Below are 27,986 nucleotides of genomic sequence, written 5' to 3'. Positions count from 1 at the left end.
TAAAGCTCACTTAGAATATATTTTGCATTATACAGACTTTTCGGTTTTGAGGTTGTTTCGAGTTTACATGAAACGGCCTGTTATTGTATAAAGTCGCTCAAAGACCGTTTCGCGGTTCTATTTTCGTTTTGAAAAATACTTCAAATTTTGCTTGTAATTGTTCGTCATATCAACAACCTACATGTTATTTTCTGCCTACTGAAGTTTTTTAAGACTAAGCAAAACGAAAAATAAAATGACGAAAGAGCGAAAATGCGTTCTTGTTCGGGTTAAAAATACATGTGATATACTTCTAATCGAGCACTTTAATGAGGACGTTCATTTAGCCGACGTCTCGAAAGGACTAACAACTTTTTTTTTGCTTCAAACAATTGCTATGATAAAGCGTCGTATCTAACTTGTCTTTAGCTAACTTAACTTTAATCAATTGCTTAAATGTTAAAAGGCTCGACCTTTTGAATAAGGGTTTATATATCATCATGCTTTACCAATATTTGTAGAATAATTCGGATATATAGTTCATGAAATTAGAAAAAAAATAATCAGTTTTGTAGCCTTGGTGAAAATCTTGACTTCAACATGTACGCGGGCGATTAGAAAACTATTAAGGGCAAGATCGGGGCTAAAGCTGACCTGTGAATATGTAAAGTTTAAATAATTGATATTTTCTGTTATTTGAGTCGTAGTCTAAGCGCATGATTGCAACTTGGCAACTGAACAAAAAATAGCTAACGCGTGCTTAAGATAGAATCTGCGCCTGAACGAACGTGCTAAATAGAACGTTGCGAAGGCTCTCTAAATATACTTTCGCTAAGCAGAAAATATAAATAGCAGAAGAAAATGTACTTATTAAGAAATTCATTCATGAAGTAATGATAAGCAAAATATGTGAAGTAAGCGGCGTGTGCACTTTGCTATTATTATTATGCTAACTAACCTATCAACAAACTACGTAAGATTAAGAATAGAGCTGAACACATTTGCGGCCGTCCATGGTCTTATTTGTGTGAGTTTGTGTTTAATATCCTGCCAAACACGCGCTTTGTGCCGTAATAGATTACATAACAATTTTTAGAATGACGTAATATTACGTCATGGGCCGAATACGTATTTGTTGTAGTCGAACTAATGCCGAGCTAAGAGCAGAAAACGATCAAATATTTGCGAATTCAAATGCGAATTGAGAATTGCGTCTATTTTACTTTCTCGTTTTGATAAGTTATTTCTATTTTTACCTCTTTATATTATTTGACCTTAAATTTGACCCCTATAACACCAAAATGGCCTTTGGAAGAAAAAATCTGGACTTGAATTCCATCTGAGCGGTCAGTTTTCAAAAATTTTTGACATTTCATCCACTCGGCTTTTCAGCGAATCTTCGGTTTTTCACGACATACAACCTCCACGACAAGCGGAAACCTCGACTACTTTTGGCGACATTTTTGGGAAACTTTTGGGTTTAATTAAATTAAAATAGCAGAGGTGAGACAACAGCAGGAGTCACATTGGCCGTTAAATTTTGAATAATAGGGAAAAAATGTCTGCGAAGTCGTTGGCTTGGTTCGACGGTTCGAGTCTGAGTAGGACCTTACGGTTTTTTGCTCAAAATTCTGATTGGAATATTGAAATTTTCAAATTTTTGATTTTTTTGATTTTTCATTTTAACGAGTGAGCGAATATTCAACGTTTCATTTGCCGAATGCTTGGATCGGTTGTTTCAGTCTTTCAGGGCAGTCGTTTTATTAAGGTCGTATTAAGAGTTTGGTCATAGGTCATTTTTTTCTGAAAACGGAAATCGGCTGAAAACTAACTATTTGCGTAATCAAAATATCGCCAATACTCTTCAACTGTTGGGTTCTATAGGATATCATCCATTGATCTTGTTAATTTCATAGAAGCCCACTGCCCAAGCAAACTATGAGCCTTTGCCATTGCACTATGGCCAGCCATGCCTCAGAGGCCCGTGGGACTTAATATGAAGCTATACCAACCGGACATGAGATTAGTTTCCCCCAGAAATTACAATTTTTCTCTTTCGGCTTAACAAGATTTCTGAGCATGATCATGTTAAAGTTATATCCTATTTTAAAACATGGAAAATCGGTTGAGCGCTTTATGAAGCAATCAGCCAATCAGAAACATTAAACTTCCGTAATTCTGATTGGCCAGCGATGAAATTTCTATATTTTGATACATCTGCCGTTTTCACTTGCACCATTAATTGTCTACTTTAATGTTCTCTTGCGCATGCATGTTTCCCCTTTTCGCAAATTTCTTGCATTACTTTTTTGATTTCCAAATATAGGAACATATTATTGTAATGATTATTTGCTCTGATTAATTGCTTTCAAACAATATTTGTAGCAATTATATTAGTCCTGTTCTTTTTATGCATTTTTTCGCTTGGCCTAATTTTTGTCCGACCCTTTTAACGTTTTTGCCTCAATAACTGGATAACCAGGTACAGCCCAAGTGTTTGAGCAGCTCTCTTAGAGCCTTGCGTCTTACTAGTCTCTAATTATGCGATTCACCCCTCTCCCCGCAACACCTCGTCCACCCTCTTCCACCTGTTGATTTGGACCCCCTCTCGTCCAGTCCTACCACTCTTCCCATCACTTGACCCCCACCCTGCCCTTTTCGGCTTTTCTACTTTTTTAAACTGTTTTTTTCCCAGAAAAATGTTTTGAAAACGGTTTAGTAGCACAATGATTTCCATGTTTAGTGTAAGAAGTTAAAATTTGGGTGCTCTACCGCAATAAAAAAAACCCACCTTACCGATTAGTCTGGAACTGAATCATTTGGTGCTTTTATCTACTTTTTATTTGTTTCTCATAGCTTTCTAACCGAAACAACCGTTCTACAGGCATCTTTTTTGAGTTGGAATACTTCTTGGAGGAAAAAGGTGAGATTTGGAAGTAGATATAAGACTCGATATGGAGAGATCCTTTTTCTGTGCTATAGACAACTCTAAATTTCTCTACTAGCAGTTCGTTGTTGTACTTTTTCTGAAAATTATGATTGTTGTGTACTTTTTTTTTCGAAAAATTAGGATTGTTCGTCCGACGTTAGACGGACCATAGCTTTTGCTAGGTTCGACTGAGAGAACTATTAATATTTCGCAATTCATCTTTATTTTTTCCGAATTAAAATTAAGGTGCAATCGATACTCCCTCAGATTCTTGTAGCCAATTTTTTAAATTGTTTTTGAAAAATTACAATTTTTTCACTTTTTACAGTAGTTTATTGTTTTCCTTTAGTCAGTATCAGTTTCTGTTGTAGAATTGTCAAACTTTTCAAAACAACTATTTTAAAATTCTAGCACATTTAATTTGTGCATCACGTCTCAATTGGGACATTCGAGACTAAAAGCAGCCGAAAAAATGCCGAACAATAAACCTCAATGACCCTTCCCATAAAATAAAAATGAGTAAATGAAGCTCGATTGAGCAGGCTGAGAATTTTGGAATTCTAAGTTTTATTGTGCCAAAATGTGAAAAGATGGCACAATAAAACACTGCAACCTCCTTTTCACATTTTGGCACAATAAAACTTAGTATTCCAAAATTCTCAGCCTGCGCAATCAGCGTGCGGGTATTGAGTGCAGAAAATACTTTTCTCTAATTAACGGGCTTTAAAGCGATATCTCTAAGTAGTACTTCCTAATCTATTTTGCTGTAAAATGTCGCAATACAACAGAATTTTTGTTTAGTGATGGTTGAGGTGGATTACCGTGTCAACGATTTAAAGCCAGCGAGCACTAGTTTCAAACATGCGAATGTGGGGAACTCAGCAGCAGCAGCATTTCTACACCAACACTCGTCTAATTGTGAGAATCACCTGAACTTCATCAGTGGCGATGAATTGGCCGGACGTCTGCAAGAAGATTTCTTTTGCGAAAGTGATGCTTTCTCTAATGCGAGTACTCCATTTGGTAGGCATTTTCCGTTTGCGTTCATTGAGTTTTTCTCAAATGTTCGGACAAGATGCTTGCTCTTTTTAATAGCCGTTGCCTGAAGATTTCGAATTAGTCTGTATTCCTAACTGATAACGAAAGTAATACATCTACGTGAGAAATTTCAATTATATTTGACTTGAGTACATTTTGCCTGGTAGTGTATCAATTTTGCGATAGAAATTTTCTTCAAATAGCAATTTTGTCGAAATTTATAAACAAAGTAATGAAATTTTTGATCAGTTGTTCGAGTTTTTCTTTTTTTATGCTTTTTCTAAAAACAGGTCGTTAACTTTTGCTGAGTTATTTTTTTTAATCATTTCAAGATAATCTCTTATCGCGCCGAATGAATGTAATAACATCTTTCAATTTTCCAGTTGACATACCTGGTTGTGGGAGTCTGGACGTGGCAACCACTGGCAGCATCAAAAGGCGTGCCACCCCCTCCCCCTCGCCTCCCTCCTCCCCAACTGGAGTCAGCCAGAGGGGACGGATGGGCCTGGTGCTCATTGACCTGCGATCCATGTTCCTGTTCCAAGAGAGTCATGTCAGAGAGAGTATTAACCTCACTAACTGTCCTCTCGTGTCCAAACGCATACAAGATGGAAAACTTCAAATCAAAGGTATGTAAAACAACAAATATGTTTGCGGGGGACTTCCGCTCTTGAGAAATTATATATTAGAAAGAAGTTTGTAAACTGTTATTCTTGAATAAAGTGATAGAACGAAATGTACATCATCGTTTTTTGTTATTATTGCGCCTTTATCGGTTCTAGAGATGGATACTTGTTCAGACGAGTTAAGGGTTTCTCTGTTGTCAGTTTTCTAATTATTTTCTCAGCAATTTTTTGTACTAAAAGTGTTAAAGGTCAAGGGAACCGTGAATTGAGGTTTATATGGTTTACCGAAACAAAAGATCATTAGTTAGTTCGGATAGTTCATTAATGGTCGAGATATTAATTTTGAAACCAAAATCATCAAACATTGTCTATCAAATTAGACGGGTACATCCTTTCAATACTTTTTAATAGCCGCGAAGCGATAGCAGCTATTATTGGGGACATTGTGGTTTTTTTTACAATTCAAAGAATTTGTTACAATTCAAAAAATTTGAATTGTATTGGGGCGCTGTCTTTTTTTTTAAGATCTGTTCACACATTTTTCAATGACTTTGATCTTTCAAAACGGGATAAACAGGTAAAGCCCAGCGGGCATTAAGTTTCATTAGAGGCCCAAAGTGGATGTTAGTAGTCCTTCATGTGCTTAGAGTGGTGCAACTGCTGGGATGGCATCAATTTAAGGTTAAAAGATCGTTTTTAGGTGTTTTTGGACTCAATATGGTGTAATTTTTCATGTTTTTTGTGATTTTTTTTTAGTTTTTTGTTTGATTAGTCTTAGATTGAAATTTTTAAAAACTGATGAAGGCCTTTTGCGAGAAAAAATTACTCGTTATGACCATTTTATGAGCTATATGTTTTGGTACTACAAACACAAACACGCAAAATGATACTAATTTTGCAGTTTTTTGCAAGTGTTTTGAAAAGTTTTGTCATTTTTTGAGGTTTTCCGGGGCCAGGGAATCTCCTATAAAGTTTGATAATAGGGCACTGTATAGTTTCTAATAACAATGGATTGGTTTTCAACATTTTAATTTCTCGAATTTTAGCTTTTTTGTTTGATGAAATCTGCGATTTTTTTTAAGTTTTCTTAAAGTTTTTGTCATTTTTTGATATTTGTCCATTCTCAAGTGCCAGGGAACTTATTCCACGGTCTGAACAAATTACTGCATGGTTGTTAGTTTCAATGGATTTCTTTGCATCAATTTAACGTTTAGAATTTTAAAGATCAGTTACACATTTTCATGATTTTTGAATTCAAATTGTAGTGATTTTGGTCACACCGAAACAAGAAGTGCAGCGAAAAAGCGGCGTGTTTTTGCGGCGTGTAATTTTGCGCTCTAATCTTAAAGTAAAGTGAGAAAATGGTGTTTGAACAAAAATTCGCTTTCTCGCTAGTGGTTTTTTTGTTCACATGCGGCAATTTCACTCTCATTTTTACTGTTTTTTCGATTTTTTGGATCGATTTTTTTCTAAATAGTTTTCCCAATCCATTCACAGCTCATTCTAGGCCTTTTTTTTGTTTGAATTAAAATTTAATTTCTCGTTAGTGGTTTTTTCTTCACATGCGGCATTTTGACATTGATTTTCCGTTTTTTTTCGTATTTCTTTGATCTGATTTTTTTGAAAATGGTTTTCTCAATTCACTCATAGTCCATTCTAGGTCTGGTTTTTCTGTTTAGTCAATGAAAATTCTTTCAATTGTACATCAGGACTTGTCCTGCTATGTTTTTTTTAATTCGTCTCATCGATGATTCTTACGACCTGACTTCTTGGAATTGACTTCAGTGACTTCTATTCCTTCGCTATTAAAATTTGTGTACGTGACGTCATTTCTGCTTTTAGGTCAATTGCGTGACTTACCTCACTCGAAAAAATGACTTCTGAACTCACTTTTGAAACTTTAAATTTTATGAATATTTTAATTAAAAATCAATAGTGTGCATCTAAGTAGTTGCAAACTTATGCCCTAGTTCTTGAATATTAATCTTGAGTTTTTGATTTCGAATATCAATTTTGAAAAAGCTCTCCTTATAGACCTATGTGTCATAAAATTGACAGTCCGAATCTAACCTAAAAAGTCTAGGGTCTGAAAGGACTCTTGGTCGATCTGTCTATCTTATTTCTTGAGTTGTTTCAACTCATGGAAGGCTACAAGCGTCTATCGCGCCTATTTTCCGGCAATCTGCCGGCTGTATTCATAATTGTGCATTGATGTACAAATTTTTATAAAATCTACTATCTGAGCCAATTATTACGCGAGATCTAAAAATGGCTGAATTGTTCCTATCGTTTCTACTTTGCTTAAAATTTGTGAACTTCAGCTGATTTTCTTCATTTCGGTCGTATTTTAGTGAAAGTATGATTGTTCATCATGTCGTTATGAGTTTTATTTTGCAAAGAGGATAAAGTAATGATGAACTTCTTGGTACAACGCTTTGCGCTAAATTGTTGGCAATTTTTTAAATAGGTTAAATGTTTCAAAAATTGATCAACAATTTGCCATAGCGTATTTTCTCCATATGGCGGAAAATTTTCGATAAAATTGAAAACAAATTTTTTAAAAGTAACTTGGGAATAATTTGGTGTGTATTGGTTATCTGTCTTTTTTTCTAAGATCTTTCCACACTTTTTCCCATGACTATGAGTTTCAAAACGGGATAAACAGGTAAAGGCCAAAGGTAAAAAAAATTGCAATGATTGCTAAAAATTTCTTTCAGTCTTGTCATTTTTTGAGCTTTTCGATCTTAAGGTACTAATAAGTCCTTTTCAAAGCTGCTGCATTGGTTAATGGGTTTATTTGAATGGGTGAAATTTAGCTTTTAGGATATTAGCTTCTAAAATTTTAGCAATGTGAATATTTTGGTTTTTCTCTAAATTTGTGCGATTGCCTTGTCTGCTTGGCTGGCATGGTTCATTGGTCGGCTGGCTAGGACCAGTAATTTTTATTTTTCCAGTCAGTTCTTTAGATTGTATTTCGGGACTTGTCCTGCTTTGGTTTTTTATTTCGATTTACCCTTCGATCACGTTTTTCTTGTGACATAAGTATCGACTTTCACGTTTGACTCCTAACTTACCTTACGCAGTTTCAACTGAATGGATTTTAAATGCTTTCACTCATTGAGTTGCGCAGTGTAGTGAATACTAGCAAGGTCAAAAAAGCAAAATCAAGAAAAACGTGTTAAACTGTTAAAGCGCGGTCATTAAGTCACAGTGCTTTAGTTTATCAAATGCTATCAGAGCAATTCCTAGCTGGAATGAGTATTATGCTTTAGAAGCTTAATGAAGTAAAATTTTTGAATTGAACTGAAACTTCACATCAAATTGGAACGCTTTTTGACACCTAGAAACAAATATTCCGTCGTTTTTTAAAAATCTTTTTCTCTTTCAATCTTGATGTGCGTCGAGCAGGGCAATGGCGGCTGTTTTCCGGCAATTTGTCGGCTATGTTTAGTTTTGGCACCTAAAATTGTGGAGTCGGCACTTAATTAAATTATTTTCCAATCAAATTTCATTGTACGGTAGAGTCCGTGTTGACAATTTCTGTGCAAATCTAAAGATCGCTAAATGTGACAAAGAGTAAAAACCGCAAAGAAGTCTTTGTGCTCTTAAATTTGTTGCAATGCTTGAATTATTTGAAAGAAAGCAGTATCGGTTGTGAAATTTCTGGTAAAAGAATCGAAGTTCGTGACCTGACCTCTTTCTCATATGTTTGTAGATTTTTAATATGCTTTCAAGCTGGAAATAAGTTTTGAACTTATAGAAATTGAGCACTTTAGGTCAGTCAAGACCACTGATTTTGAGAAATTTAAACTGATTTCACTCTGAGAAATTGCTGAATGATATTATAGCACCGTGCAATAAATATATAATTGCTATAAATATGACGTTTTGAGGAATAGCGTTTTTTTTTTCTGTTCAAAAATCTTGACATGGGAAAGTTTTCGACTGTTTGAAATTATTAGAGCATAGAGGAAACGATGGTAACGATGGAGGGGAAGGAAAATATTAAATACTGTGAAATCTTAATGCGCAAAATATGCCTGAGCAAGGTTGCTTATTTAGGACATCTATGTTTTACAGAGACATTAGAAAGCAATTTTAGACCAATTTTTGTTTTTCAGAAACAACAAAAGTTTTCATCCCAGATTTTGTTTTTAGAGTGCAATTTTCAGACAATTTTTTTTCAGAGTATCTTGAAGCTAGGCTTCTCTTCGACGGGAGTCAGGACATCGTCATATACGAGCAAGGGGGGCCAGAGTGTAATGTGGAGTCTTCGGAACAGTGTGAAGAACAGGATGGGAGTGGGGTGAATCAACACAGTGGTGTAACAGACTTCGCCAAACTCATATTCAAAAACCTACAAAAAGTCTCATCAAAACAAGCAAAAATCGAAATTCTTCAAGGTGAGAAACGAACAGCACATATTCACTACCTTTTACACTTAGAGCCATCAGCTGATCTTCGTCAATTCTTTTGTTGTTGTTTTTTTTAAAATACCAATATTAACCATGGACTGATGCACATTTTGGCACCAACAACGGTATAGAAGCCACGTGCGTGGTGGGGCTAACCCTGGTTAATATGCTTACATTATATTATCCAACTGTACAAATATCTGTTGTATATTGTTATATTTCTGGCGAAAAGAAAACTGTTCTTGATAATTGACTTCTTGCAATTTATGGTCTTGTATGCATGGTGGTCCGCAGAGTATTGTGGCTCACTTGCAATCTTTTAAATAGGCGAGAAGCAGAAGCAACTCACTGCGAACAACTTTAGCCTGTGATCAGCACAAGCGACACGGGGTCACGCTTTACTCGAGTCAACCCTGACTATCTTTGGAGATGCAACGCCCTCTTCTGGATGTTCAAAGGAATATTATATTTAACAAAGAAGAATAGCGTAAATGTGAAAGTATTTGAGGCGTGTCACGTAGCTTATTTAGGATTTTAAAAACCTGATTTCTAATATTTGCCCTGTAGTGTAGACTTTTTTATAGCTGCGAAGCTGTAAGCTGAGCGGAGCTATATTGCGGTACTCTTGGTTTTTTTTTCAATTCAAAGAATTTCAATTGTATTGGGGCGCTGTCTTTTTTTTAAAGATCTGTTCACACATTTTCATGATTTTTGAAGTCAAATTGGAATAGTGATTTTGGTCACGCCGAAACAGGAAGTGGAGCGAAAAAGCGAGTGGTTTTGCTGCGTGAATTTTTTTCGCTCTAATTTTAAAGTAAAGTGAGAAAACGGTGTTTGAACAAAAATTCGCTTTCTCGCTAGTGGTTTTCTGTTCACATGCGGCAATTTCACTTCGATTTTTACTGTTTTTTCAATTTTTTTGATCTGATTTTTTTTTCTAAATGGTTTTTCCAATCCATTCATCGTTTATTCTAGGCCTATTTTTTGTTTGAATCAAATTTTCATTTCTTGTTAGTGGTTTTTTGTTCACATGCGGCATTTTGACCTTGATTTTCTGTTTCTTTTTTAGTTATCTGATTTTTTTTAGAAATGGTTTCCCCTATTCGCTCATAGTCCGTTCTTGGTCTAGTTTTTTGTTTAGTCAATGAAAATTCTTTGAATTGTACGTCAGGACTTGTCCTGCTATGTTTTTTGTTTCGTCGTCTGACGCTCTTTTTTGTTTTACATTTGTTCACACCTCAAAGCTGAAAAGTCAAATTTTCTGAATGACTTCTTCCTCTCTCTAACTGCTTTTGCGCTCGTGACGTCATTTCTCACTCTCTCTAGCAAAAGTTTTTTGCGTGATTACATTTTGATCATAAGTGGCTTGCCTCACTCAATAAAATGACTTTTGCACTTTATTTTGAATTAGTTTAAGGTCAAAGGAACTCATGTGTAGTAAGGGTCCCTAATGGAAAGGCTTCTGCTCAATGAATTTTAACAAGCTTTATTAATTTATCGTTCAATTTTTTCACATAGCTTTTTGAGAGGCGTCGATAACTTTTTCAACTTATATCTGTATCTGTTTCTATCTCTATCATACGGCACGCAAGTCTATTCTTTCGCAGCTATTGCGGAAATCTGCCGGCTATGTTTTGCATTTGGGGAAAAAATCCGAAATGAAACATAGAAATTGTACGCTGCCGTGTTGACGAAATGGAATAGTTGAATGCAATATGGATACTACTTTGAGAGCGGAAAATGCAACATTCACAAATAAGAATTTTTGATGGTCTGTTAACAGTATTTTTTGGATGCATAACGTTCAGTTGCTCAAATTTAAAAGTTTGTAAATGTATTGAAAGCTATTAGAAAGCTGCACCTGACATTTCTCTGAAAATATCTGATATAGACGTGAATTGTACAACTTTTGGTCAGTATTTTACAATGCTGGTTCTGTTCGCTAGTTTTTTCAAAAATTTTTCTCGAACGAAGTTTGAGGCACTTATTGTAGTCGTTTGTCTTTTTCATGCGAAATTTTTGCGTGACCGCCTTTTCGGCCTTGAATATTCTCTCTCTTTGATAATTTGACTTTCGTCAAGAGAAGAGGGATATACTGGTGAACCTAAGGTCATAGACTCGCTGAGCAGCGCTTTAGGGCTTGCGACTTGCACTTTCATGTTTTCGTTCACTCATTTTTTTCATGTTCGAAGTCAAATTGTGTAAGGGGTATTAGTAAAATGAAGCGATGGACTGCTTTTCGAATTCCTAAATTATGTTTTAAACTCAAACGTGTAAAAACAGATCATGAAAGAGAATTTGCTTATTTAATTTGACTTCTGGTTTCGCGGGTTTTTAAAATTGAAATTTATCGGCTTATTTTACAGTTTTTTCTTTAACATCTACTAGTAGGAAAAGTTTAGTTAATAGGTTTTTTGCAGGGAATTTTGCATGACTTTATATTTCAGGACTTACACTGCTGTTTTTTGTTAGCCGTGTCTAATTGGGAATAACCTATACAATTGTCAGAAATTCTTTCTGAACTATATTGAAAAGCTGAGTCTTTATTTCTATCATCACATGTTGACTTGATGAGCGTGTAAATTTACTGGCTGAGCTTGAGTTATCTTGGCAATTGATTGGTTGAAAACTATGCGGGTTATTTTCGGTTTTACTTTTAACTCGACACTTTGCTAAATGTGGGCGATTTCTCTAGATGTTTCCATATAGGTTTTCTCTTTCTGTCAAACCTATATTTCATTATTTTTTTGGAAAACCTTGTTGAAAATAAACAGTATGGATCATCTTCCCACTCGCGTTAATCTGATCAAAGTGTTTTACGCATGTTAAGTTAATTTTTTAAGATAATTTTACGCAGATAATTTTGTCAAATGTAATTAATACGTTTTTTTTTTGTAAAAACTACGCGTCTAATTGTAGCTTCTACATTCTTGAAAACGAATAAAATATATTCTTTGTAATATTCAATCGAAGAAATTATTGCTCCTTTCAAATCGAGTATTGGAAGTTATGCAATTCTGATTTGTAAAATAGTTTTTTGTTCGGAAGTCTTTGTTGTATCTCAGATTTCATTGTAATAGTAACCCTGAACAACAATAAAAACTGTACCAATTCAGTTTAATTTGCTCTTTTAAAGTTACGCCCTGCAAACGACCATTTTACCTATTCTTAACTTACACGCCTTCAAATATCTGGGACTACTGACTGTGTGTCTCAAAATAGATGGTGCACACATTCGAACCCTTTCTTTAATCTTACCCACTTTTATGAATCAATGCGGTAATGCCACAAACAGTAAAATGAAGGTTGAATCGAGTTGTTGTTCTACCAAATTGGTCGCTAAGGATGATAAATTTCTATCATTTATGACTAATTCCTTTTCATAAATTTGGATCTCATCTGGTGTCGATTCTCATTTGTACAGTTGAGGATATATTTCCGGTTATAAAAGTCCTTTTGGTTATAATATTTTGCAGAGTTTGCATTTATGGCATTTTGCAACAAATATTATCACGTGTAGTCTAAATTGAACCTAATCATAATGGCGTCATATGTCAAATAATGTCATTGTGATGTGTCTATTTCGTAACGACTTGCGTCCGTTTTATGCAAATATACATTTAATGGAAAATGTTCAAGTTTTGCGGTTATATTCGCACGTGATATATATTATTTTTGACTGTATTTATTAGGCAACAGCTGAGGCTAAATTGTGTATATCGGGTTGACAGAGAATGAACTTTTGTTTGTTCATTGCACTGCAGCTCAATCGGAAATCGTGTCACGTGTTTTCAGGAAATGAAAAATCATAAATCAACTATTTTGGAGAAAACAAGACTTAGCTTAATCGTGATAAATTGTTAATTCATCTTCGGTTTTGATGTTTTGCTACATATGCGACTTTCGATTTTAAATTTTTGGTATTTGAAGGCTCGCTTGAAGCTAACTTGAACAGATCCTGACGACGTAAACTTTTGTGTTTTGGTAAAAGAATTCAGAGCGAAAAGTTTTGATCATTAGTGAATGAATTAGACACGAATTATGAGCTGGAGTCTTTAATATGAATTGGTTGAGTGATGCTTGTTCTATTTTTAACCTGTTTTTTTTAAACAAAAATTTGTTAGTAATTACGAATACATTGAAGCCACATTCTAAATTGAGCCGACTTTTTAATGAGCCAATTTTCATTGTGTTAAGTGCTGTGCTTGAAGACTAATCTTTCCAGATTTTAGAATTATTTTTTAAAAAGTGAAAAATGTTCTGTCAGGTTGAATATAAATTTTGTGACCAAAAGTACAAATTTAGTTTTGAATCCGAAAAATTATTGAGTTTTTTTTGCTGCTGGAAACACAGAAATTATTTAGCCAATTTGTAAAAAAAAGTGTTAAAAATGGAAGTTAATGCTGGCGGAAATGTTTAAATGTTTTTGTTTCTGTGCGTCAGATTAAATTAAAAGATGTATTTTGCTGAATTTAGGTGGCTTCGACAGCTTCCGAAGAAACTACCCAAACCATTGCACCCAAGGCGTCCCATTCGTGACTAGATACTTCGTTTCAAGCGTTCACGATGACGAAAGCACCTACCTTAATTGGGAAGCAACCGAGATTCGCGAAAACATTTTCATCGGGGCCCTGCATGATGCGAAAAACGATGAGCTGCTCGATAGACGCAACATCACCCACATTTTGAACTGTTGCAGAACTGCGTCCAGAGATTCGAAGATGGTAACTAAGTACAAGTATCATGAGCTGCACTGTGATGATAACTTGAAACAGAGTCTGTCTGGAAAATTGGAGGAAGCTTTCCAGTTTATAGGTGAGCTTCGATTGTAGTTTGTTATGTTTCAGTAAGTTTTTCCCTGCTTCTATGTAAGTCTTTGCCTTTGGCAACTGTCTGAATCGTCTTGTCTTTGGCGCATCAAACGTATGTTAACGGTTCGAGAGTTTAAATATATAAGGTTTTTGCCTCTTGAGCGTAAGAAAATTAATAAGCGATAATCATGACCACTTTTGTATCTTTCAACGGGTAAAATTTTAGAATCCTGAAGAAAATACTTCGCTAGTTGCTCGTTGCCATTTTTTTTTTCAAATTAAGAAATCACTTAAGGGGTAAGCTAAAAGCTAAAAGGGGGAAATACTAAAAGAGGAAGAGTTCCGAATAAAAAACTAGACTAAGTGATGCGAATAAGAGAAAAAGTAGATTTTTAAAAGTGAGTGTTTGTCAGATGATGCGGTGAAAGAGGGTGGCAAAGTGTTGATTCATTGTTACGCGGGAGTTTCAAGAAGTGCGGCCATCACCATCGCGTACATGATGTACGCCTTCAATTTAACGTACCAGCAAAGCTATAGGTAAGAAATGCGAAGATTGACCAATGAAATTAATGACTACAAAAAACAACGGTCTGCTGAGGACCAGATAATTATTGCAAAGTTTGAATGCCGTCGTTGTTTTGCTAATCAGTTGAGTTGAATTCCTGTTCATCTCTAACTGCAGTTCTGTATTGATACAACATCAATATAAATCGAATATATATGATATTTTTGTGATCAATATATGCTATAAATATACAGATGAATCTTTATAGAAAAAGCATTTCATGTTGCGATATTTTATCGCAGCGACCTGATTTCTCAATTTTTAATAGTCTGATCTACCGATTGAGTTTTTTAGGCCTTGTGGGAGCAAAGATCTAAAACTCTTACTTTTTACTTTCAGTTATTTAATGCTGAACACATTTCTTTAATTTTTAATTACACCCTGCCCGTCACATTTTTGATCATTGGAAGATTAGATTTTAATTAATAAAATTTTCGAGAATTTTTCATAATGGCAGTCAGTTTTTTGCTATCGATAACTTACATTGACTCTTGTTAATTAATTGCTCTCGAACGAAGTTCGAATCAGTTATTAAAAACGTGTGTCTTTCTGAGGCAAAAATTTTTGCTTGACAGGTTTCTTCTCTAACATTGTCTCGATTTTATTTCTTGAGTGACTTTTTCACGCTTGAAATTTTAATTTTTGAGTAATTCAAAATGCGCGAATTCATAAATTAAGGCTATTGCTCAAAGAAAATAGAATGTTAGTAATGAACTTACATAGATCTTGTGGAATAGTGGTTGGTGTCCACAACTCTCAGTGGAGACGTCTCGGGTTCGAAACCTTTCCCATTCAGAATGTTTTGCACCATTAAAAAATTTTTTAGCCTAGGCTCCCTTCTAATTTGCTTACCTCGCCACTCGTTTGAGAGCAATTCCTTCAAAAATTTTTTATGTATAGAGTTTGCTGTAATTTTCTCTTCTTTCGGCTTGCCGGTTTTTGAAGAAAAATTGGAACTTATTTATTAGAGTTCTGAAAGCCATACATTCGAATTTGCAAAATTTGTGAAACTGAGGGTCATTATAGTGTTTTGAATGATGTAATTTACATGTTGGAAGAGTAAGCTTTGCCCATCCATGATGACAAAAGAGACAAACAAGTTTTAAAAGTATATTATTTTGAATAAAGTAGAATCATGTTTGAATAGCTGCCGTCAGCCTCTCAACGGCTATTATTTAGGCGCTCTCCATTTTTTTAAATTCGCTTTACCTTTTGATCACGTTTTTCGTTCTACTTAAGTAACGATTTTAACGTTTGACTTCTGACGTACTTCACTCAATGTATCAACTGAATGGATTTTTAAATCTTTCACGCATTCAATTACGCAATAGTACTGTAAATACTGTCAAAGATCGAAATCAAAAGAGACGGGATAAACCGATAAAGCCTGGTCATTAAGTCATTGAGAATTAGGTTATCGAAGCTCATTAGATTTTGTGCTTGATGAAATTGCAATTAAGTTGATTAGCTTTTAGTTTAGAAGTGGAATTAAGCATAGTTTTAGGATCCAATTGAAACTGCACGGCAAATTAGATCACTTTTTGACACTGAACAAGAAAACAAACATTTCTGTCAGTTTATCTCTGCTGTTATTCTTTTTCTGTTTCAATCCCGATAAGCATCAAGCAGGTCAACGGTTTTCCAACAATTTGCCGGCTATGTTTTTCGTTTGGAGTTTTAGCCTTTAATGATTTGGATTATATATGTGAAGTTTATGTAAAGTATGATTGGTAGGAAAACAATTGGTAGATTGAATTATATTTGGAATTTCAAGTAGTTAATACTGAACTCCGTTCTCTTATTTTTTATTAAAGCCTCTCCGTCACGTCAATTTGAATCATTGCAATTTTAGACTTCAAATAATGACAAATAGGTTTCAAGAAATTTTCGTAATGACAGGCAGATTTTTTGGTATCGATAACTCGCATTGACTTTCGTTAAATAATTGCTTTGACGCAAAGTTTGAAGCAACTAATGTAAACGTGGGTGTCTTTTGTGCGCAAAAAATATTGCCTGACAGGCTCTTTCACTTATATTTTTTCGATTTCTTTTCTTGGGTGAATTTTTCAGGCTTGATTTCGAGTTTTTAGTTAACCTGAAATGTGCGTATTCAGAAAATAAGTCTATTGATCAGAGAAAATTGATTTTGAACATTGAAATTCTATAGCCCTTGTGGCGTAGAGGTTAATGTCCACAACTCTTAATAGAGAGGTCTTGGGTTCGAAAAATTTCTCTTAATTTTTTCTCCCTTCCAAATTGTTTGTCTTTCGAGTCGTTCGAGAGCAGTTCCTAAAAAGTCGGTTTATGTGTAGAGTTTAAGTATCGCTGTAGTATTCTTATTTCTTCGGTTTGCTGGTTGTTGAAGAGAAATTGGAGCTGATTTATTTGAGATCCGAAAGCAATAGGTTTTCGGATGTTTGCTTTTTTTGACGGTGTTGAATTTTGTCCTGTAGTTGATACTAATGTTATGATATTTTTATTCTGGCCTGATTTTTCTGATTTTAGCCCAAAACCGAGTCAGACATTCGAATTTGCAAAATTTGTGAAATTGAGGGTCATTATAGTGTTTTGAATGATGTATTTTTCATGTTGGAAGAGTAAGCTTTGACCATCCATGATGACAAAAGAGACAAACAAGTTTTAAAAGTATATTATTTTGAATAAAGTAGAATCATGTTTGAATAGCTGCCGTCAGCCTCTCAACGGCTATTATTTAGGCGCTCTCCATTTTTTTAAATTCGCTTTACCTTTTGATCACGTTTTTCGTTCTACGTAAGTAACGATTTTAACGTTTGACTTCTGACTTACTTCACTCAATGTATCAACTGAATGGATTTTTAAATCTTTCACGCATTCAATTACGCAATAGTACTGTAAATACTGTCAAAGATCGAAATCAAAAGAGACGGGATAAACCGATAAAGCCTGATCATTTAGTCATTGAGAATTAGGTTAGCGAAGCTCATTAGATTTTGTGCTTGATGAAATTGCAATTAAGTTGATTAGCTTTTAGTTTAGATGTGGAATTAAGCATAGTTTTAGGATCCAATTGAAACTGCACGGCAAATTAGATCACTTTTTGACACTGAACAAGAAAACAAACTTTTTTGTCAGTTTATCTCTGCTGTTATTCTTTTTCTGTTTCAATCCCGATAAGCATCAAGCAGGTCAACGGTTTTCCAACAATTTGCCGGCTATGTTTTTTGTTTGGAGTTTTAGCCTTTAATGATTTAGATTATATATGTGAAGTTTATGTGAAGTATGATTGGTAGGAAAACAATTGGTAGATTGAATTATATTTGGAATTTCAAGTAGTTAATACTGAACTCCGTTCTCTTATTTTTTATTAAAGCCTCTCCGTCACGTCAGTTTGAATCATTGTAATTTTAGAATTCAAATAATGACAAATAGGTTTCAAGAAATTTTCGTAATGACAGGCAGATTTTTTGGTATCGATAACTCGCTTTGACTTTCGTTAAATAATAGATTTGACGCAAAGTTTGAAGCAACTAATGTAAACGTGGGTGTCTTTTGTGCGCAAAAAATATTGCCTGACAGGCTCCTTCACTTATATTTTTTCGATTTCTTTTCTTGGGTGAATTTTTCAGGCTTGATTTTGAGTTTTTAGTTAACCTGAAATGTGCGTATTCAGAAAATAAGTCTATTGATCAGAGAAAATTGATTTTGAACATTGAAATTTTATAGCTCTTATGGCGTAAAGGTTAATTTCCACAACTCTTAATAGAGAGGTCTTGGGTTTGAAAAATTTCTCTTAGCTTTTTCTCCTTCTCAAATTTTTTGCCTTTCCAGTCGTTCGAGAGCAGTTCCTCAAAAGTCGGTTTATGTATAGAGTTTAAGTATCGCTGTAGTATTCTTATTTCTTCGGTTTGCCGGTTGTTGAAGAGAAATTGCAGCTGATTTATTTGAGATCCGAAAGCAATAGGTTTTCGGATGTTTGCTTTTTTTGACGGTGTTGAATTTTGTTCTGTAGTTGATACTAATGTCATGATATTTTTATTCTGGCCTGATTTTTCTGATTTTAGCCCAAAACCGAGTCAGACATTCGAATTTGCAAAATTTGTGAAATTGAGGGTCATTATAGTGTTTTGAATGATGTATTTTTCATGTTGGAAGAGTAAGCTTTGACCATCCATGATGACAAAAGAGACAAACAAGTTTTAAAAGTATATTATTTTGAATAAAGTAGAATCATGTTTGAATAGCTGCCGTCAGCCTCTCAACGGCTATTATTTAGGCGCTCTCCATTTTTTTAAATTCGCTTTACCTTTTGATCACGTTTTTCGTTCTACGTAAGTAACGATTTTAACGTTTGACTTCTGACTTACTTCACTCAATGTATGAACTGAATGGATTTTTAAATCTTTCACGCATTCAATTACGCAATAGTACTGTAAATACTGTCAAAGATCGAAATCAAAAGAGACGGGATAAACCGATAAAGCCTGATCATTTAGTCATTGAGAATTAGGTTAGCGAAGCTCATTAGATTTTGTGCTTGATGAAATTGCAATTAAGTTGATTAGCTTTTAGTTTAGATGTGGAATTAAGCATAGTTTTAGGATCCAATTGAAACTGCACGGCAAATTAGATCACTTTTTGACACTGAACAAGAAAACAAACTTTTTTGTCAGTTTATCTCTGCTGTTATTCTTTTTCTGTTTCAATCCCGATAAGCATCAAGCAGGTCAACGGTTTTCCAACAATTTGCCGGCTATGTTTTTTGTTTGGAGTTTTAGCCTTTAATGATTTAGATTATATATGTGAAGTTTATGTGAAGTATGATTGGTAGGAAAACAATTGGTAGATTGAATTATATTTGGAATTTCAAGTAGTTAATACTGAACTCCGTTCTCTTATTTTTTATTAAAGCCTCTCCGTCACGTCAGTTTGAATCATTGTAATTTTAGAATTCAAATAATGACAAATAGGTTTCAAGAAATTTTCGTAATGACAGGCAGATTTTTTGGTATCGATAACTCGCTTTGACTTTCGTTAAATAATAGATTTGACGCAAAGTTTGAAGCAACTAATGTAAACGTGGGTGTCTTTTGTGCGCAAAAAATATTGCCTGACAGGCTCCTTCACTTATATTTTTTCGATTTCTTTTCTTGGGTGAATTTTTCAGGCTTGATTTTGAGTTTTTAGTTAACCTGAAATGTGCGTATTCAGAAAATAAGTCTATTGATCAGAGAAAATTGATTTTGAACATTGAAGTTTTATAGTTCTTATGGCGTAAAGGTTAATTTCCACAACTCTTAATAGAGAGGTCTTGGGTTTGAAAAATTTCTCTTAGCTTTTTCTCCTTCTCAAATTTTTTGCCTTTCCAGTCGTTCGAGAGCAGTTCCTCAAAAGTCGGTTTATGTATAGAGTTTAAGTATCGCTGTAGTATTCTTATTTCTTCGGTTTGCCGGTTGTTGAAGAGAAATTGCAGCTGATTTATTTGAGATCCGAAAGCAATAGGTTTTCGGATGTTTGCTTTTTTTGACGGTGTTGAATTTTGTCCTGTAGTTGATACTAATGTCATGATATTTTTATTCTGGCCTGATTTTTCTGATTTTAGCCCAAAACCGAGTCAGACATTGGAATTTTTAAACTTGTCAAAAATGGGTCAGTATAGTGGTTTGAATGTTGTTTTTTAGTTATTGGAAGAGTAAGCTTTGACCATCCATGATTACAAAAGAGACGACCAAGTTTTAAAAGTATATTATTGTGAATAAAGTTGAATCGTGTTTTAATAGCCGCCGTGAGCCTCTAAACGGCTATTTTTAGGCGCTCTCCATGTTATTTAATTCACTTTACCGTTTGATCACGTTTTTCGTTTTACGTAAAGCACGATTTTCACGTTTTGAGTTCTGACTTATTTCACTCAATGTATCAACTCAATGTATTTTAATCTTTCACTTATTCAATTACCCAATAATACTGTTAATAATGTCAAAGTCAAAAGATCAAATCAAAATAGACGGGATAAACCGATAAGGCCTGGTCAGTAAGTAATCGAGAATTAGGTTATCAAAGCTCATTAGATTGTTTGCTAGATGAAATTGGTATTAAGCTGATTAGCTTTCAGTTTAGAAGCCGAATTAAGCATAGTTTTAGAATCCAACTGAAACTGCACGCCAAATTAGAGTACTTTTTGACACTGAAAAAAAAAAAATTTCGGTCAGTTTATCTTTTGTTATTCTTTTTCTGTTTCAAGCCCGATAAGCGTCAAGCAGGTCAACGGAGGGTATTTTCCGCGCAATCTCTACCGGCTATGTTTTATGTTTGGAGTTTTAGCCTTAATTGATTTGGATTATAAATGTGAAGTATGATTGGTAGGAAAAACACTTGGTAGATTTAATTAGATTTGGAATATCAAGTAGTTAATATTGAACTCCTTTCTCTTTTTTATTAAAGCCTCTCCGTCACAGCAATTTGGATCATTGTAATTTTAGACTTCAAATAATGACAAATAGGTTTCAAGAAATTTTGGTAATGATAGGCAGATTTTTTGGTATCGATAACTCGCATTGATTTTCGTTAAATAATTGCTTTCACGCAAAGTTTGAAGCAATTAATGTTAACGTGGGTGTCTTTTGAAAGCAAAAAAATTTGACAGGCTCCTCCAATATTCTTTCGATTTCACTTCTTGGGTGATTTTTTCAGGCGTGACTTTGATTTTTTAGATAACCTGAAATGCGCGCAATCAGAAAATAAGTCTATTGATCAGCGAAAATTGATTTTGAACATTTAAACAACAATTTTTAACAACAATTTTCGTAATGACAGGCAGATTTTTTGGTATCGATAACTCGCATTGACTTTCGTTAAATAATTGCTTTGACGCAAAGTTTGAAGCAACTAATGTAAACGTGGGTGTCTTTTGTGCGCAAAAAATATTGCCTGACAGGCTCTTTCACTTATATTTTTTCGATTTTTCTTGGGTGAATTTTTCAGGCTTGATTTCGAGTTTTTAGTTAACCTGAAATGTGCGTATTCAGAAAATAAGTCTATTGATCAGAGAAAATTGATTTTGAACATTGAAATTTTATAGCTCTTATGGCGTAAAGGTTAATTTCCACAACTCTTATTAGAGAGGTCTTGGGTTTGAAAAATTTCTCTTAACTTTTTCTCCTTCTCAAATTGTGTGCCTTTCCAGTCGTTCGAGAGCAGTTCCTCAAAAGTCGGTTTATGTATAGAGTTTAAGTATCGCTGTAGTATTCTTATTTCTTCGGTTTGCCGGTTGTTGAAGAGAAATTGGAGCTGATTTATTTGAGATCCGAAAGTAATAGGTTTTCGGATGTTTGCTTTTTTTTGACGGTGTTGAATTTTGTCCTGTAGTTGATACTAATGTCATGATATTTTTATTCTGGCCTGATTTTTCTGATTTTAGCCCAAAACCGAGTCAGACATTCGAATTTGCAAACTTGTCAAAAATGGGTCAGTATAGTGGTTTGAATGTTGTTCTCCCTTCCAAATTGTTTGTCTTTCGAGTCGTTCGAGAGCAGTTCCTCAAAAGCCGGTTTATGTGTAGAGTTTAAGTATCGCTGTAGTATTCTTAATTCTTCGATTAGCCGGTTGTTGAAGCTAATTTATTTGCGATCTGAAAGCAATTGCTTTTTTCGATGTTTGCTTTTTCTGACGGTTTTGTCCTGTAGTTGATATTAATAATGCTGTGACTTTTTCTAAGAATACTTGCCTGATCTGTCTGATCTTGGCCCAAACGCAAGGCGGACATTTGAACATCGCTAATTTGTTAAACTCACGGTCATTATAGTGTTTTGATAGATTTATTTTACAGGTTGGAAGGGTAAGTTTAATTCATCGTTGATTACAAGCGAGACGAAAGAGTATTTTTTGTAAGAATATTTATAATTAATTTGAATCTTGTTTTTGAATTCTCAAAGCTCTGTCGTATTAAATGTTTTAGTTTTTGCAATAATAGCTCCTCAAGAGGGTCTTTAGAGCGTCCACTAGAAGTCTTTTAATGAATGGATGAATTTATTTGGATCCTCGTTTCAGAGTGCTTTGCAGCAGAAGCAGCCTTCGAGGTGGTTGAGCTGTTTCGAGCAGAGCATTTGGTAGTTGCTGTCAGGGGAGGAGCGGAGAGCATAGTGCATGCCACAATAACCTTCGATAAATTGAAGAGGACAAAAAGTGGGGGCATACTCCAAATTGATTTCGAAACGCATTTAACTCGGTGAAGTGCAGTCATTCCCTCGGCCCAACAAAATTTTTGATGCTTAGTATAATTTCTTTGCATCCTTTTCTTATCCGAAGCATAGTGATTCGTTCTTCAATAAATCAACTGTTGACAGTCAGTCAGGAGTACAACAAGGATATCCACTGGGTCCACTTTTGTTTTCACTGGCCATCTGGCCTCTTATTGACGAAATTGAAAGCAAACTACCAAACCTCTAGCAACATTGCTGGAATCTTGATGACGGAATTATTGCATGTACCGAAACTGAACTTTGTAAAGCGTCGGATATTCTCACAGAATCAGGAGAGATGCGGTTTTGAACTCAGGAAGGATAAGTGCGAGCAATGGTCAATCGAACGCATGACGAAAATTGACCGTTAGATCACGAGGAACTGTGTAGACGGAATTGAAGTTTTAGGAGTTGCTATAGGATCTGATGCTTTTGTTTCCTCTTGTTTACAAAAACGCGTTAAAAAATTAGAGAAGCTCTTAGACAATTTAGCATATGTGGACGATCTACAATGTGCCCTTGGTCATTTGATTTTTTGCCTTGGTGCCCCCAAAATGGTCTACTCTTTGCTATGCAATTCTTCTGCGTACGAAAGAAAATCCTACGAAAAATTCGATTCGGTTCAGCGTGCAACCTTCGAAGGAATTCTGGGAGCTCTGTTGTCAGATACCTTATGGGACTAAGCATGCATCCCAATCAACAAAACCGGTCGCAGATCAATTTCAGGCTGCATACATTGGCTCCGTTTTTCAATCCTCGGTTCTTGTAGAAAAACTAACAGGCCATAATCACACTGAAGACATCTCAGTTGTTAAGTCACTTGAAGAATTGGGCGAAATTGCGACGACACATCCCTCACAGAAAATTTCAGGAAGAACTTGATAACTCAGCCTCCGACAACTTGTTAGGAAAACAAAATTCTATTAGAGAAAAAGCTTGTTTGAAATCTTTCTCTGACGCAATCTGGTGTCTGATTGTGCTCAGCCCCCATTCCAGCTCTGGGATTACAGCTATCTCCCAGCGAGTTCTGTGTGTCTCTTAAATATCGACTGGGTGTTAAATTGTACGAGAACGAGAAAATGTCCGTTTTGTAAATCTGGGACTCTAGATGCAATGGGCGATCATGCCGTGTCAGGCCATGTCAGATTGATCTGATCTCTCGTCATGATCGTATACGAGACAAAATTTTATCAACTTGCTCGGGAGCTCTTTTGTCTCCCATCTGTGAACAGAAGAGTTTACTGCCCGACAATAACTCTAGACCGGCCGATATTTTCTTACTGTATGGAATGCCGGTCAACCAGCAGCTTAGTCGGAATTCAATTAATTCATCTGGCTTTCGAGTCGTTTGTGGGATTTTCAGAGACAGCTCGTAAGACTCTCAAACGATTCGCTTTTCTGGCTGATAACTGAAGTTTGCATCCGGGGGGGGGGGGGTTGTCGTTGGCTTTCAGTAGGTTATCTCAATCAGTCTGTTACAGCAATTTGGGGTTCCGCAATCATGCTCCTTGCAAGGGATGCGAGATTATAGACACCTATGAACCTTCAATTACATGTCCAGAGTTACAAGAGTCCAGATTGCTCCTTTTGCAAAGAGCCGTTGAAAATGCCTGCCGCAAACGGGAGCCTTATTAATGGGGAGCTAAAAGCAAGCATTTTAGATGTTGAAAAAGAAAAATATTGATGAAATAAGATTCATTATCTGTTGATTTGTTATGCTGATAACCACCGATATGTTAACCAAATTAATTGTCCATTTTTGTTAGGGAAGAATTTGAAAGTTCTGAAACATTGTGGTTTATTACCTGTTGGATTGTACAAAGTTTTTTCGGAAGCCAAACGCAGCTGTTTTGTCCGGATTTTTCAGCTGGTGCTGCTGGTCTATTTTTTAACAGTTGCGCTTGCCAAACGGTTAGTGTCAAAATTTTCACGGTAAATTTGTCGGAGTTTTTTTTCCACTAAAATGACCAGCTAAATGTAAACGTCAGCACAAGTATGAGAACTGTTTATGAAGAGCATTGTTTTTATCACAGAGATGAGTACATGAAAGCCTCTTCTGTGGAATTGTGTTTGCCTTCCTGGTCGTTAAGTTCTCTTCTGTTTTTGTAGTAGACAGTGTTTGTTTTGGTGTTTTCGTTTTGTATCTCGACCGTTTTAATACGAATGAACTTGTTTCAGAGAACTGAAAGAGAAACGGAGCATTGTGGCTCCGAACATTAACTTTGTCTCTCAATTGATGAAGTTTGATGACGATAGACGAGGCTGCCGTGGAAACCCATCAGGTGATGATGAAACAAATCGACAACAAACAGATAAAATCAAATCTGAAACGGATTCTGAAATGAGTGAGAAACGCCCATTGCAACTAGCAAAATTGAGTTTGAATTCGAATTCTACTGTCACTGCTAGAGAATTACCCTCTGTCGCACCTCCGCTATTTGAAGCGGCACCCAGTACTGGCCTGGCAGCCAAGAGAAAGATGTTACTGCCCCTGAAAATCACAGTGGGTGCCCCCGCAGTGGGCAAAGGTGTGAAAAAGTTTGACAACATAGCATCCGCCCCCATAATGCCAGCAAACTACAACCCATTTTGCTCGGCTTTCAAAAAGGCCAACACCACTAAAAACTCGTTTGATAGTTATCAGTCGTCTAATAGCAACGAACTGTTCTCGACCTTTCCGAATAAATGCAGTCTCGCGGCGCAGTCGTATGGCACGAAACCAAGCTCGATCCCAGAATAGAACCAAGGTCAAAGTCGTATTTCACAATTTTCAACCTATTTATGAATTGTTTACATTTACGCTTGATTGCCTGTATTATTGTAGCATTTGTAGAAAGCAAGTTAGGTTTGTGAATAAGTTAGGCAAAAACAACAACAGTTTTGACTTTAATCTTGGTTCATATTTTGGACGATTCGAGTTCAACCATCCACGCTAAATTTTTTTGAGTTTTTGAACGTTTCAAGATCTGTGATTACGTTTCTTTTCTTGATTGAAAATTTTCTTCTTTGTTTCCGTTAATTTGCAGTTAGAAAATAATCAAAAACATGTAAAAATGGCAGCCTACGTGAGCGTAAGCAACTCTCAAACTTCAATTAAATATTTACATTGCATTATCTTTTGCAATTATGTTTTAAAAGTTTGATTTAAAACCGCTTTATGCTCGCTTAAAAGCTGCAAAAACAGTCAACTGGTGAGGTTAACAAGTTAATAACTGTAGCTTGTTTTTAATAATTTTCTCTGTGTTACCAGGTATATTATATTATATGTGCACTAGTATTTTCGGAAGTGAGTAAAAATTGCATGTGCCTTGAAGGTGTACTACATTGAAGTGGTAAATTGGAGTACCATGAAGGTTATTGACTATCAGCTTGGTGTGAGTATTGTGTTCTCTGCAAGCATGCATGATATATTGGAAATATCAAACTTCCAAAGTCTAATTTTTTTGGGAAAATACAGTATGGATATTTTGACATATCCACGGACGTGACTTGATTGATGTTAAAATTTTTCCAAAACTTTCATTTGAAATCATAAAATCTGCCTGTGCTGTGAGAATAAATGTAAAATACCGCCTTCTTTGATGGCAAAAATTAATGTTTACGTTTTGTCAAATTGCAGTTCAAGTTTATGCTGATGATACAACATTAATTATAGCATTAATTACCCCAAAGGTAATGGAAAAATGCCATGACTGATATCACTTCATATTTGGGCTCTTTCCCCCTTGCAGCCCCTTCCCCTCTAACCGGGACTTATTTTCTCTCCATAAAGTAAACGGGGAGTTTTTCATTTGAAGGGAGCTGTAATGCGGGATGCCCAAATATGAAGTGCTATCAGTCATGACATTTTTCCATTAATTGGGGTAATTAATGCTATAATTAACACAATTATTGTAATTATTTCCGATGCTGATTATGATTTTGTAATGAAAGTTTTTGAGAAATTTTAGCGATCGATTGTGTATAACGTAAGGTAGAACTAAGATGTGCTCTGAAATTTTTATTTTCCACCTTAATGGTAATCATTTACTTTCGCTAGCTTTGTTTGTTTACAACTATTTACTGTTATATCTTCCAGCTACCTGACTTTGGCGTGTTTAATATATTTCGGGTCCATTTTTGAGGGCTCAGTGACTCAAATCAGTGACGTGTTCGATTGTTTTACATTCTAACCGAGGTTGCAATTCCGATTCGAAAGAGGTCCACATTACTGAGATTACTGTGGGCGTGTTTCATCTTAAAAGAGGAGTGTACAAGATAACGATTAAAACAAAATAAATAAAAGAGGTCGTATAGAGTTGATCAATAACATTTTGAATCTCGTTTAGAATGTAGAAAGCTGTTTGAGTCTAGGGCTGTAAAAATGGGCCAACTGAGATGTGTTGAACAAGCCCTTGTCTTTGTATCTGAGAAGCGTTTATTTCTCAGCCAGTTGACTATATGCAAAAATACCTGCAACCAAGTATGTTAAACTAAGATATCAAAAAACTCAATTCACATTTTTTTGTCTTATTTTTTAGTCTTCGAGTTTGAAAGGCAGCTGTGAACGAAGATTCTTTTGCGAGTTGAACAGATCTATAGAAAGAAATACATCTTCCTGAGATTCAAGTTCTTAAACTGCGGAGAATCGTAGCCGATAATCAAAAGAACAGCTCAAGCGATCTAAAAATTAACGCAAACTGCATTCAAAATTGAATGGTTTTAACCCGTTCTAAATATTCTGCTTCACTGCATGCCAAGGGATGTCTAAGGCTAAACACCAAGTAAATGTAACCTTTGGAAAGGCATCATATCTTCCTAGAACTCAGAAAACTGATCAATCGTAATAAATGCTCTTTCCGATCATTTCTAAGTTTACCACGTGGCTGCTAAATGTAATAAAAAGTCACATCTACAGGCTCACATTTGGTAATTGTTTATTTTTTGGTAGAATATGACTATCGAAATTTTAAGATAACGTAACTTTTTAAATAATTTGAATTAAAATGACGAGGGGGGGGGGGGGGGGGGTCATAATTTAGTTTAAGCACAAAAGAATAGCTGGAAAGCGAAAGAAAAGGAAACAGACATCCAGTAGTAGCCTGGTGTTTACCATTGCTGAATACCTCTGCGCTGGAGAACAATAAAAGCGGTTTCAAAGCAAGCAAGCACTTCATTTGTTTTAGGATATGACTATAATTATGAGCCAATTGAGTTGTGCTGAACAAGCACTTCTCTGTGTATCTGAGAAGCGATTATTTCTCAGCCAGTGGACTATATGCAAAAATAGTTGCAATCAAGTATGCTAAACTAATGGATAAAAAATAATTTTTGTTAATTTTTCATCATGTGTTTGAAAGGCAGCTGTGAAAAAAAGATTCTGCGAGTTGAACAGATCTATAGAAAGAAATACATCTTCCTGAGTTTC

At 35.3% G+C, this 27,986-nt stretch overlaps 3 protein-coding genes across 3 annotated transcripts in view; 2 read left to right on the top strand and 1 right to left on the bottom strand.

The window, feature by feature from the left end:
* Positions 1–27,986, top strand: part of LOC142340611 (poly(A) RNA polymerase GLD2-like) — a 303,984-nt gene that overhangs the window by 78,777 nt on the left and 197,221 nt on the right. The gene's annotated exons all lie outside the window — the stretch shown is intronic.
* The window catches only part of LOC142340612 (uncharacterized), a 355,986-nt gene that overhangs the window by 153,029 nt on the left and 174,971 nt on the right, over positions 1–27,986 (bottom strand). The window lies entirely within an intron of this gene.
* On the top strand, positions 1,107–27,091 carry LOC142340610 (uncharacterized). Its single transcript, XM_075391296.1, has 7 exons — positions 1,107–1,325; positions 3,710–3,931; positions 4,330–4,575; positions 8,760–8,975; positions 13,464–13,802; positions 14,212–14,335; positions 24,758–27,091. The coding sequence occupies exons 2-7, from the start codon at positions 3,712–3,714 to the stop codon at positions 25,317–25,319; spliced, it is 1,707 nt and encodes a 568-aa protein (XP_075247411.1). The 5' UTR covers positions 1,107–1,325; positions 3,710–3,711; the 3' UTR covers positions 25,320–27,091.

This window comes from Convolutriloba macropyga, chromosome 6, assembly GCF_964194025.1.
Source record: "Convolutriloba macropyga chromosome 6, txConMacr16.3, whole genome shotgun sequence".
In the NCBI taxonomy this organism is placed as follows: domain Eukaryota; kingdom Metazoa; phylum Xenacoelomorpha; order Acoela; family Convolutidae; genus Convolutriloba; species Convolutriloba macropyga.
This window is presented reverse-complemented; position numbering and strand designations above follow the sequence as displayed.

Excerpts from the sequence above, each read along its gene's own strand:
- LOC142340610 (XM_075391296.1), top strand. The coding sequence starts at position 3,712 with ATGGTTGAGGTGGATTACCGTGTCAACGATTTAAAGCCAGCGAGCACT. Across the intron at positions 8,976-13,463 it reads AAAAATCGAAATTCTTCAAG|GTGGCTTCGACAGCTTCCGA; the intron begins GTGAGAAACGAA and ends TGCTGAATTTAG. Across the intron at positions 14,336-24,757 it reads ACGTACCAGCAAAGCTATAG|AGAACTGAAAGAGAAACGGA; the intron begins GTAAGAAATGCG and ends AACTTGTTTCAG.